General features: G+C 42.2%; 1 protein-coding gene across 1 annotated transcript in view; it reads left to right on the plus strand.

Annotated features, from left to right (window-relative positions):
• The first annotated feature begins 6,498 nt into the window (after window positions 1–6,498).
• TARS1 (threonyl-tRNA synthetase 1) overlaps window positions 6,499–13,814 on the plus strand; it is a 32,067-nt gene continuing 24,751 nt past the window's right edge. The window contains exons 1-2 of the mRNA XM_007535783.3: window positions 6,499–6,689; window positions 11,136–11,216. Of these exons, the coding sequence (XP_007535845.1) occupies window positions 6,633–6,689; window positions 11,136–11,216 (138 nt within the window). The 5' untranslated portion in view covers window positions 6,499–6,632. The remainder of the gene's footprint in view (window positions 6,690–11,135; window positions 11,217–13,814) is intronic.

Raw genomic sequence — 13,814 nt, forward strand, 5'->3', positions numbered from 1 at the left:
TGAACTACCTTATCTCACCAGAAACAAAAATCAACTCCAAATGGGTCAAAGGCCTGGATGTTAGGCCAGAAACTATCAAATACTTAGAGGAAAACATTGGTGGAACACTTTCCCCCCTAACCCTCAAGGGCATCTTTGATGAAACAAAACCAATTGCAAGGAAGACTAAAGCAGAAACAAACCAGTAGTACTACATCAAATTGAAAAGCTTCTGCACAGGGAAAGAAATTATCACACAAACAAAGAGACCCTCTCACAGAATGGGAGAAGATCTTCACATGCCATGCATCAGACAAGAGACTAATCACCAAAATATACAAAGAGCTCAGCAAACTTAGCACCAAAAAAGCAAATGACCCTATCCAAAAATGGGCAGAGGATATAAACAAAACATGCACTTCAGAGGACATCCAAAAGACTAACAAACATATGAAAAACTGCTCCATGTCACTGATTGTCAGAGAAATGCAAATAAAGACAACATTAAGATGCCACCTCACTCCTGTGAGAATGGCATACATCAAAAAGGACAGCAGCAACAAATGCTGGAGAGGCTGTGGGGACAGAGGAACCCTTCTGCACTGCTGGTGGGAATGTAAATTGGTCCAGCCTCTCTGATGAGCAGTCTGGAGAACCCTCACAAGGCTAGACATTGACCTTCCATGTGACCCAGTAATTCCTCTCTTGGAGATATACCCCATGGACTCCATAACACACACCAAAAAGATATTTTTACACCTATGTTCATAGCAGCACAATTCCTAATAGCTAAAACCTGGAAGCATCCCAGGTGCCCAACAACAGATGAGTGGCTGATTACGCTGTGGTATATATACACAATGGAATACTATGCAGCTATTAAGAACAATGAACCCACCTTCTCTGACCCAACTTGGATGGGGGTAGAAGGAATTATGTTAAGTGAGGTAAGTCAGACAGACAATGATGAATATGGGATGATCCCACTCATCAACAGAAGTTGAGAAAGAAGAACAGAAAGGGAAACTAAAAGCAGAAGTTGACTGAATTTGTAGTAGGGCACCAAAGTAAAAACCTTGTGGTGAGGGAGAGAGTGGATATTCGGCTTCCCTGGGTGGCAGGGGGCGGGATGGGTGGGTGGAATAGGACATAGTCTTTTGGTGGTGGGAATGGTGTTTATGTACACTCCTATTAAACTGTAGTCATATAGATCACTAATTAATATGAGTTGGGAAAACTGATTGTATGTTTCGAACTTTTTTTTTTTTTTTTTTTTTTCAGGGCGACTCACAACAACCTTTATTCACTCTTGTACAATACCCAGGCCCCCGTCTAACGCGGCGTGCCGCAGGGCACGGCCAGGCCGACGTCCCACCATCTGCACACACTCCCGGGGCAGCTGCTAGTGATGGCCATGGCCTGTAGTCTGCTTAGAGGCTTTCAAAGCTTTACTTTTCTTATCTGCACTCCTGATCTTATAAACAATGAAGCCCATCAAGCCCATTCCTACCCAGATCTCCTGGTAAACCTGGGTGTAGTAGGGCCGCAGGGGGGTCCAAACATTTTTCATAAAGCTTTGCAGCATCTCGACGCCGGACCCGGGCTCAGGCCGCCGTTGCCACACAGCCGACGACTCGGCAAGGTCACCTGTTTCGAACTTTTTAAAGCACAGACTGAGTCTTTTTAATACATAGGCTGAGTCTTTGATATGTTGACTCTCTCAAAAGCTTAGACCAGGTAGAACAGAAGCAACTGGTGGAACAGCTATTTACAAGATGCTGGGTATTACACAGCAAACCCTAACAAAGGGACCTTTCAAAGTTAACCCAATTACCAAATAATGTGATGATAACAATAACTATCCAGTGTCTTCTTGAACCTCAAATCAGCAGTAACCTCACATTTCCACTATAGAGCCTATATTTTCCCCAGTCCTAGAACCTTAGGGTGGGGCGCACTTTCCTGCATGCTTCTCTCAATTCATATCAAATAATATTGCATCCACCGATTTCAACCTATTCAACGCAACAAGTGCCACCCCAGCACGCTTCACTTCAGACTGTGTCCAGAGACTTCAGGTGTGGAATGACAACCCTTATGCTTCATTACTCGGGTGAGACCTTTCCTTTCATAGTATTCTCTAATTCCATTCCAGGTGGTTCACTTCCTAATAAAGTCCCAAAACCTAGATATAGACCAGGTCCCCTAAGATAGAGCATGTTCACACGTATCCATAAACTAGGGTGAAATATATACCTGAAAGCAGAAGTACACACTAGTCTGAAGTGAGTACCCCCCAACACTTCATCTGCACTATTCCAGCCTTTAGGTCCATGACTGTTGAACAATTTGTTTGGTTTTGTATGTTAACTCTCTTTTCAGCCACCAGGTTCCAGATGCCACCATGATGCCGACCAGACTTCCCTGGACGGAGGACCCCACCAATGTCTTCTGGAGCTCTGCTTCCCCAGAGACCCACCCGACTAGGGAAAGAGAGAGGCAGACTGAGTATGGAATGACCGGCCAACACCCATGTTCAGCAGGGAAGCAATTAGAGAAGCCAGACCTTCCACCTTCTGCAACCCACATGACCTTGGGTCCATACTCCCAGAGGGATAGAGAATGGGAAAGCTATCAGGGGAGGGGATGGGATATAGAGATCTGGTGATGGGAATTGTGTGGAGCTGTACCCCTCCTATCCTACAGTTTTGTTAGTGTCTCCTTTTTAAAATAAATTAATTAATTAAAAAAAGAAACTTCTATCTGTAATCTGTAATTGCTAGCTTTTGTTACTTTTAGCAAATACTGTAATCTGGATCTCTGACTCTCATTGTCTTGATCTAAAATTAGGTACAATTCAGACATACATATCTAATGAATGTAATTAGTATTGCATTAGCAAGATTAGATGCTGTTGAACAGCTGTGTGCTAGGTTTCATATACTACAAGCTGTCAAAAACATACGAGTTGTCCTTTTGTAAAGTTTTTGGTCTAAGAGACTTTACATATTTGTTTATGAAGAGTCAGAGGTCTTCACTGGTCCTGAGTTGCTTTTTCATTCAGATAGTGACAGACAGAGAAGGAGAGGCACCACAGCACCAGAGGTGCCTGCAGTGCCTCAGCACTGTCATCTGGTGCTGGGACTTGACCTAGGCCTTACATATGAGAAGGCAGGTAATCTGAACTATCCCTCTGGCCCACAACTATTGTTGTTGTTGTTACTATTATTAACTTTTTTTACCATGAAATTGAACTGATAGGATCTAATAAAGAAGTGAAATTAAACAACTCTTAGATATAACGGGGAGACTTGGCCACCAGTAAAGGTGGACAAGAAGTGGATCCCCACAGGAAACAGTTCTTGAGACCAGACTAGTTGCTAAACAGATAAAAAGACATGGATACAGCAGAGGTGAGCATAGAATAAAAATTGTAGGGATATTACATAAGGTCATGTGGTAGAGCAAAGGCCTTATCAATGGTGAGACTGAGATTAGGTTTGAGCACCAAAGGGAACACTATGGATTCCCACAAGGAGACTCGATGGAGAGTTAAGTTGTGCTTCTGTGTCTCTCTTTCTCTTAGATTACAGAATGAAAGAACTGGGTCAACATTATGATCAACATCATCAAAATGCATATTTTACCCAAATCCATATACAAATTTAATGTAATACTCACCAAGGTCCTACCAATTATCTTTAAGAAAATAGGACAAAATTACATGCATTTATCTGGAACCAGAAAATACCTAGAACCATCCAAACAATCTTGAGAAAAAGAAACAGAACTTGAGGCTTCACACTTCTAGATCTCAAACTATTATAAGGCCACTGTAATCAAAACTGTCTGGTACCGGAACAAAAATAGACATACAAGCCAGTGGAACAGCATTTCGTGTGCAGGAAGAAAAAAAAAAATATATATATATATATATATATATTCATCTAATTTTTGACAAGGAGGCTCAAACTATAAATGGAGAAAGGAGAGCCTCTTCAATAAATGGTTTCAGGAAAACTGGATTGAAACACGCAGAAGAGTGAAATTGAACCACCACATACCACCAGAAACAGAAGTAAACTCCAAATGGATCAAGGAATCTTTTTCATCTAAATTTCATAAGCATCTTTAATGATACAGCTCCAAATGCAAGGAAGACTAAGACAAAAACAAACCAGTGGGACTACATCAAACTGAAAAAAGCTTCTACACAGCCAAATAAACCATCATGCAAACAAAGAGACCCCTCACAGAATGGGAGAAGATCTTCACATCAGACGAGACTAATAACCAAAATATACAAAGAGTTCAGCAAACTTAGCAACAAAAAAGCAAATGACCCCATCCAAAAATGGACAGAGGATATGAACAGAATATTCACTACAGAAGAAATACAAAAGGCCAAAAAGACATATAAAAAATTGCACCAAGTCATTGATTGTCAAAGAAATTCAAATAAAAACAACAATGAGATACCACCTCACCCCTGTGAGAATGTCATACATCAGAAATGACAGCAGCAACAAATGCTGGAGAGGTTGTGGGGACAAAGGAACCCTCCTGCACTGCTGGTGGGAATGTAAATTGGTTCAACCCCTGTGGAGAGCAGACTGGAGAACCCTCAGAAGGCTAGAGATAGACCTTCCTTATGACCCAGCAATTCCTCTCCTAGGGATATATCCTAAAGAGTTAAATATACACTCATCCAAAAGGATATGTGTATACATATGTTCATAGCAACAAAATTTGTAATAGCTAAAACCTGGAAGCAAACCAGGTATCCAACAACAGATGAGTGCCTGAGAAAATTGTGGTATATATAAAGAATGGAATACTATGTAGCTATTAAGAATAATGAACCCACCTTATCTGACCCATCTTGGATGGAGCCTAAAGGAATTATGTTAAGTGAGATAAACCAGAAAGAGAAAGATGAGTATGAGATGATCCCACTCATCAACAGAAGTTGAGAAATAAGAACAGAAAGGGAAACCCAAAGCAGAACTTGGACTGGATTTGAAGTATTGCTGAAAGGAAAAGACTGGGGGGGGGGGTAGATTTTAAGCTCAATTGTAGGAGGGTGGGGATAGGGACATAGATCTATGGTGGTGGGAGCTGTTAATCTATAATCTTATGAAATAATCAAATAAATAAATAAAAGAATTGGGTGAGAAAAGATACTCAGAGGTATCATTTTTCTTCACACTATAGAAGGGGTAAGGAGGTGGAGGAAAGAAAGAAGACCAAAAAGAAACTGTAGAAAATGTGAAAGAACAAAAAGGTCTCTTTGGTTAGAATGCAGTGAATGGTGGGGGGCAGATGAGAAACTTGAGGCCTAAAGGCCACTTAAAAGAGTATTAATTAGGAACAGAATTATGCAGATGCCAGGTGAAAACTGAAAGCAAAAAGTCTAATTAGGAGGTTGTTTTTTTCCTTTTTCAATTTTTTTTAGTATATTTATTGATTTATTGGACAGCCAGAAATTGAGAGGGAAGGGGGTGACAGAGAGACAGACAACTGAAGCACTTCACAATTTGCAAAGCTTTCCCCCTGCTGGTGGGGACTGGGAGCTCTAATCAGGTCCACCACCACCTGGCCCAGTTTTTCTTTCTTTCTTTTTAATTATTATTATATTTAAGCTAGAGAAAGGGAGAGCGAATGAGACCACAGCACTCAATGTTCCTTCAATGTGGTGGAGGCTAGGCTTGAACCTGGCACATGGCAAATCAGGTCACTACCCAAGTGAGCTATTTGACCAGTTTAGGAGGGCGTTTTTCATAAACTGGTGGTGCTGAAGGTAGCCAGTTTTTTTGTTTTTGTTTTTAACTGTTTCAAGTGCTGTGCTCTACAGACAGACCATCTCTCAGGCATCAAGAATTCTTTAAAATTGCCTACGAGAATAAAATGAAAGTTAGCTTATTCTGTTCCAGAGACTAAATGCAACCTGTGGAATCGATGTGGTTATGCCCTCCAGTAAAAGTTGCATTGCATTTTCATAGATCATATGACATGATTACAACCTGCTGCGTTATAACTTAGAAGGGATAGTATTAAAGATTGAACAATTAACGAGTCATTTCTGAATCACAAAGATTTGGGTGTGGGAGACCAGGATAATCTCAAAGAGGGGTCGATTCCCTGCTACATACAAGCAGATCTCCAGAACTCAGTTGTCACAGGCGTCAGGTCAGGTGTTGCCAAAGAGACAGGAGGCTCTGGACTGGAAAATGGACTGTTCCAGGTCGCCTGGCCTCTCAGCCATCCAGCTCCCGGGCTTCTAATGAGCTACGGGAACCGGCAAGGGCCACGGCTATAGGCAGAAAACGCTGGAAGATGGCGCTCGCGTATTGCGAAGCTCCCAGCTCTTCTCTGGGTCTCTCTAAGAAGGTTACTATATGCAGAGAGGGCTCCGTCACCCAACACACTTTACCATTCGCTCAACGTGGGAAGGTCCGCCTCCTCTCGTCGTCAATTGGCCAGAAACAGGTGGGAGGTGGGGCTTAGGTGCCGGGGGATTGCATCAGCTGGTCTTTGCGGGCCACGTGGCGCACGCGCAGTTCTCCCGGGGGTACAAGCCCACCTGTGTCCACCTTCCGCGGTGCCTTGATCTGATTGTGACTTCGCGGTTGCTTCCTTTCCTCTTCTCGCAGATGTCCGAAGAGAAGGCGAGCAGCCCTTCGGAGAAGATGGGAGGCGAGGAGAAGTCGGTGAGCGGGGCCGACAGGCCGTGGTGGGGATCTGTGGCCGCCTTAGCCGACCCGGCGCGACTGTGAAGGAAGAAGCGGCGCGGGTCGAGCGGTTGGGGCCAGAGGCGGGTGATGGGACCTTGACTAAGGGGCGGCCCGGGTGGGCCAGGGTTGTCTACTCGCAAAGCGGAGCGGGCCTTGCAGATTCGGAAGTCTCGTCTTTTTGCTGGTGAAGGAACTGAAACCTGGCGTGGCTGCTCAGTGCTGCAGATTTAATGAGTCGTCGAATCACTTAGAATCTAGGGCGCGGAACTACGCGAGTTAATTCCCTACCTCTTTGGGCGAGCAGCACAGTGCTTAGACCCCAGAGAGGGGAAGATTCCCAGGGTTCAGGAAAGGAAAGCCCAGTTCCCCCACGATCTGACCCAACTTCTCCAAATTAGGATGCTTTATAATAAAATGGTGGAGGCAGGGTGACTGTCGCTGACCAGCCCCAGAGAAATGTCACCCTTCCCTGCTCTGCTGCTACTGGGGGAACGCCAGGGCAGCCTCGCTTGCTGATCATTTCACCTTTGAACTTTCTTTTTAGTTGTCACTCTGCTTAGGAATATCTGCCAGTCATTTTCATACGACCTGGTCATGTTGATTTTCCATTCTGCTTGGGTCTGTACAGATAGGAAGGTGACTAGCTCCCAGGGTCAGATCGTGAGTACTACATGGCCTGGTGTGTGAGGGACAGGAAAGCAACCATAGAGGGCCATGATCAACTCTGGCCTTGTAGAGGGAGCTCCTAACTCAGCTCTGGCAAGCTTGAACTAAATCTGGATGAATGAGCCAGGCAGGGCAAGGCTACCCGGGTAAAGGTAGGGAAGGTAATGAAAGACACACCCAGAGAGTCTGTGGCGTTGTTTGCCAGAGATATGGCTTATAGAGGGAGCTATAGGGACCAGGGGGATTTACTACATCCAGGAATAGCTGAAATTATCTTATATACTTGTTAGATGTAGATAGTAGTTTCAAAGATCATTCTGTCATTGGGGTAAAAGGTGCACCTGAAAGAGCTGTGGTCTGTATTGTAATAGAACAAGTGAGAAACAGTGAGGTCTTCATCTAAAGTACATCAGCTTTAACTTTGATGGGATAAGCTACTTAAAAGCCATCATCATGGGTAAAATAAGGCTGTACTCAAGCTGGGAGACTGGGTATTAACAGTGAACTCTGTGGCCCAGGAGGTGGTACAGAGAGGTCCCCAGTTTGATCCCTGGCATTGTGTGTGCCAGAGCCTGCCACCCCCATAAATAAATGAAATAATAGTAAATCTTAAAAAAAAAAAGTGAACTAGGTTCTGCCATTATCTCCATTATGTAGATAAGAAAACTGGTGTAGGAGCAGTAACACATTGAGCCTCAATGCTCCGTCTTAGATACTCTCAACTCCAGTATAGTCCTGCCTTCTGTCTGCTTAGTGGGAACAAGCCAGAGTCTCCACCAAACTACTGAAAAGTGGATTCTTGTAATATACTTGCTCCCAGCTGTTTGTTTCTGCAGTTGAATTTACTTAAAACTACTCTAGTTACTTTTATTTGAACTCTTAAATATCTCCAAGGAGGTGGTTTGATAACTTCTCTTGACAAGCCAGAGCTATAATCAACTCTGGGATTGAAATTTTACATTGCTTTCACATAACATAAACTCATGAATGTTATTCTGTTTTCTTTTGGAATAGAGAATAATTGCTCATCGTCATTTGTTACAGTAAAGATGGAGTAAGTAGACTGCAGGGTTCTGAAGAGATCTGTTATGTCCTAACTCTAGTTACTAGCTTTGAGTCTGTACTTTTATAAAATGAAGTGATATTTAGAATATAGAATTGTTTAAATTATGTGTTAATCCCCTTTGTCACTACTCCCAGAAGTATTTTATCAGACAGATAGAATGAAGAAAGAGCTGCTGTAAATGAAATACTATGGGGGTTGGCTGTGGAACACACAGATGAGTGCACATTGCTGTATAACTGAACCATAAGGGCTATTAAATTCATAGTCTCACAGCTGGGGCCCTATTCGGGGAGTCCTGAGATTTCCAAACAGGCCTAGACCTAATAAATCCCTCTCTCCATTGTTATCAGTCATTCCTAGCAGGAACAATACAATAGACCCCATTGTGGGCTCCCATAGGACCTTCCCCTCAACTTGGATCAACAATGGCAGAGAATGCCGTCTTCCGAAGGGAGGATGGACAATATACTCTATGCTACACCTGAAGAAGATGGGTCCTGATATTGGGGCAGCTTTGAATGTTCCTATTTATGACCACAGAATGTGAGCTCAGATCTACAGGGATGCAGAGGGCACCATAGGCTCCTAAGCTGAATATGGGCCTCAGATCATATCAAATCAATGGGGTTTACAATTAACAATATTTATGCAGCTTTCCCATATTAGGGAGCTACTCTTCCCTGATCGAACTTTCTGGTCCTTCTGCCAGCCATGACATCACATCCCCAGACAATAACTTGGACCCACTTGCATATCAGATTTCAGGCTCAGGCAGAAAAAAAAAAAAAAACTAGTATAGCCACAGGCCCTTTGGAATATAACTAAAATATGCCTACTAGCTATCTACAAAATGGAGGACCCCTCCAACTCTTCACCTGTACTATTCCAGCCTTTAGGTCCATGATTGGCCAACAATTTGCTTGGCTTTGTATGTTAACTCTGTTTTCAACCACCAGGTTCCAGATGCTAGCAGGATGCCGACTAGACTTCCCTGGACAGACAACCCCACCAATGTGTCCTGGAGCTCCGATTCCCCAGAGCCCTTCCCCACTAGGGAAAGAGAGAGAGAGACAGGCTGGGAGTATGGATTGACCTGTCAATATCCATGTTCAGCAGGGAAGCAATTACGGAAGCCATACCTTCCACCTTCTGTACCCCATAATGACCTTGTGTCCATACTCCCAGAGGGATAAAGAAGAGGAAAGCTATCAGTGGAGGGGATGGGATACAGAGTTCTGGTGGTGGGAAATGTATGAAGTTGTACCCCTCTTATCCTATGGTTTAGTCAGCATTTCCTTTTTATAAATAAATTAAAAAATAAATAAACAAATTCAGAGTCTCAGTGTTGGACATCTTGGATCAATGTAAAATTAGTAGTTTTGTATTTTTTTAGTTTCTTTAAGTTCAATAGTCCAGGCAAGTCTATGTCAACTATTGAGTATATATACAAATATCCAGTGAAAAAGAAATAAATTACTGAAACATGCTACATGACTTTTTTCCCTATTTATTTAATATTGAGAGAGAGAAATTAAGAGGGAAGAAGAAGATAGAAAGGGAAAAAGAGAGACACATGCAACACTACCAATACTTGCAAGACTTTCTCCCTTCAGTTGGGGACTGGGGGCATGAAACTGGCTCCTAGAGCATTGCAATATATACACTCAACCAGTTGTGCCACCACCTGGCCCCTTACATGGAAGTTTTACTGTATTTTACCAGAGTACTGCTCAGCATTGGTTTATGGTACAGGGGACTTGAACCTGGAACTTTGGATCCTCAGGCATGAGAGTCTCTTGAATAACCATTATGCTATCTACCCCCACCCTAGAATACTTTTCTCTGCTCCTTTTTTTGTCTTCCATAAGTTATGTCAACTGAACCCCTCACTGTTCAGTTCTGGTTTGTGGGACTTGAACCTGGGACTTTGGAGCCTCAAGCATGAGAGTCTGTTTGCATAACCGTGCTATCTACCCTCCACCCTACACGGATGATCTTGAAGGTGTAAAACACCAGCCTCAGAAGTATATATATTGTGGCCTGGAAGTTGGCAAAGAAGATAAAGCATTGGACTATCAAGCATGAGATCCTGAGTACATCCCAGAGGCCCACATACTATATTATTTATGTGAAGTGCCTAGAATAGGCAAACCTCTTGGATCTGGGGTAGTGGAGGGAGGAAGTGACTACAAATGGGTGTAGAATTTCTTTTTGGGGCTGATAACAAATGTTCAAAGAATGATAGTTGCACAGTGTAGATAAAAAATAAACTTTGATTCAGCTATAAAAAATGGTGATTTCACCGTTTTCAGCAGATCTTGGATGGACCTTGAAAAATTTATGTTAAGTGAAATAAGTCAGAAACAGAAGGATGAATATGGGATGATCTCACTCTCAGGCAGAAGTTGAAAAACAAGATCAGAAAACACAAGTAGAGCCTGAACTAGAATTGGTGTATTGCACCAAAGTAAAAGACTCTAGGGTGGTTAGGTGGGAAGAATACAGATCCAAGAAGGATGACAGAGGACCTAGTGGGGGTTGTATTGTTATACGGAAAACTGGGAAATGTTATGCATGTACAAACTATTGTATTTGCTGTTGAATGTAAAACATTAATTCCCCAATAAGGAAAAAAAAAAGAATTGTATTACCACGCAAAAAAAATAAATAAATAACCTTTGTTTTTTTAGGTTGGTGCTGGTGAGGAGAAAAGAAAAGAAGGAGGCAAGAAGAAGAACAAAGAAGCATCTGGGGATGGAGGAAGAGCAGAGGTGAGTGAGAGTCTTGTTATTGTAGATTGACAAGTGATGGGGAACCATCTCACACTTAGCTTGTGTGAAAGATGAACAGAAGTTGGAGAGAAAGGACTGTTAAAGGCACATCTTGGATTCATTGTGGGAGTGGTATAAATAAAGCAGAAACTGTAGTAAAACAAATCAATATGAACTTTTGCCTATGAAAGTTTTATTTATACTACATTATTATCTGTTATTGTGTCATTTAAAAAATGTGGTTCCATTGTGAAATAGACATGAAATGAGCACCTTTTGTTAGGGAAATGATACTGATAGACTTGCTCGATACAGTGTTGCCACAGACCTTCAGTTTCTAAAAGCAACAAAAATCTTGGAAGTACAATAAAGTGAGATATGTTTATACTGAGTTTCAGTCTAGTTATTTCATTCAATAAGATGTTTAGTGTAGTAGCTCATTCTTTATACTTGTGCTTATACTGAACATAGTAGAAAGCCCTAAGAGTTCATTTCTTTGATGTTATTCATGCTGCTTTTTCTTTTTTTTTTTAAATATTTATTTATTTATTTATTCCCTTTTGTTGCCCTTGTTGTTTTTTTATTGTTGTAGTTATTATTGTTGTTGTTATTATTGTTGTTGTCGTTGTTGGATGCTGCTTTTTCTTTCAGACCTGCCACTAGGGTTCAGTTTTTAGCCAGGACAGACTTTGAGGCTTTTCAGGGGTAGAGAAAATGCTTTCAAGTTTTCCGATCTCATGTTAAACAGTGAAGTGGGTTTGCATGTCTCTTTTTCTCTCTTCCTATCTGCTACTTCCTTCTCCCCTCTCAATTTCAGTCTATCTAATAGGGAAAAAAAAAGAGAGTAAGAGAAAAGAAAGGGAGAAAGGAAATTGCTGCCGAGAGTGGCAAAAGCAATAACCTGGTGGCAATAAAAAAATTAAAAAAAAAAATCAGTGAAACATTATCTTGCTAAACTTTATCTTTCATTTTTTCAAATATTTATTTTATTTATATTTTGACCATTACACTATAATGGGGGAGGAGGATGACTTACTGGCTTATTTTTATTTTAAAGAATCTCATTTATATGTGAGAAGGAATTTCACATGAGGCAGAAAGAAGGAAGTGTAATGCTACCCCCACTATTCCAGGACATATGGTGCCACAGACCAAACCAGGAACCTCAGGCAGGAGAATCCAGTGTTCTACCTGTTATTTCTACTGATTTGTATTTTATTTATTTGTTTTTACCCAAACACTGCTAAACTCTGGCTCCTGGTGGTGGTAGCAGACCTAGGGTCTTTTTTGTGCCTCAGGCATGAGTGTCTTTTTTCATAACTACTATGCTGTCTTCCTAGTCCTAATGATTTTTATTTTTTTAATTCTATTAGTCAGTGAAACATAGATCATCACCTTTTTTTTGGCCTCTAGGGTTATTGCTGGGGCTCTGTGCCTGCCTACACTATGAATCCACTGCTCCTGGAGGCCATTTTTTCCCCAATTTTTTGTTGCCCTTGTTGTTGTTGTTGTTATTGTTGCCATTGATGTTGCTGGATAGGACAGAGAAAAATCTGGGGGGGGGGAGAGAAAGATAGACACCTGCAAACCTACTTGACCAAATGCCCCCCCCCCAGGTGGGTAGCTGGGGGCTCAGACCAGGATCCTTATGCCAGGCCTTGCACTTTGTATCATGTGCGTCCAACCCGCTTCACTACCACCCGACCCCCTCTTCTTTTTCTTTTTTTCTTTTTTTTTTTCCCTCCAGGGTTATTGCTGGGCTCGGTGCCTGCACCATGAATCCACCGCTCCTGGAGGCCATTTTTTCCCCCTTTTTGTTGCCCTTGTTGTAGCCTCGTTATTATTATTGCCATTGTTGATGTTGTTCATTGTTGGATAGGACAGAGAGAAATGGAGAGAGGAGGGGAAGAGAGAGGGGGGAGAGAAAGATAGACACCTGCAGACCTGCTTCACCGCCTGTGAAGCGACTTCCCTACAGGTGAGGAACTTCTTTTTCATACTTTCAATACACTAGTGCAAGGTCTGCCCCAGCTTGAAAATTAGCCTAGAAATTAAAAACTGTGCAATTAGCAGACTTCTGAAAAGAGAAATTTTATGTATTCATCTAGCATTTTTATATGGTGACAAGAGTCATAACCTAGGGCTTCAATCATGTAGTCAGTCCATTACTGAACCATGTTTCTGGACCAATTTTCACTTCATATTTTTATTAATGAGAACACAGGAGAGAACGCTGCACTGTTCTACCATCCATGGGGCTCCACTTTTCCCTCTGTCCTTATTATTTTTGTTAAGTGCCAGGAGTCAAACCCTTGGCCTCACTTGTAGAAGTCGTGCACTTTACCAGTGAGCAACCTTTGTGCTCACAAAATTGAACAAGATTGAAATAAAATGGAAGACTCAGGGGCCAGGCAGTAGTACACCCAGTTAAATGTACATGTTACAATTTACAAAGACCTGGGTTCAAGCCCCCAGTCCCCACCTGTAGGGGGAAAGCTTTGAAAATTCTGAAGCAGTGTCGCAGGTCTCTCCCTCCCCCTCCCTTTACTTTTCTCCCTCTTTCTCCCTACTTCCTTCCCTCCTTCCTCTTTCCTCTCC

This window comes from Erinaceus europaeus, chromosome 5, assembly GCF_950295315.1.
Source record: "Erinaceus europaeus chromosome 5, mEriEur2.1, whole genome shotgun sequence".
In the NCBI taxonomy this organism is placed as follows: Eukaryota; Metazoa; Chordata; class Mammalia; order Eulipotyphla; family Erinaceidae; genus Erinaceus; species Erinaceus europaeus.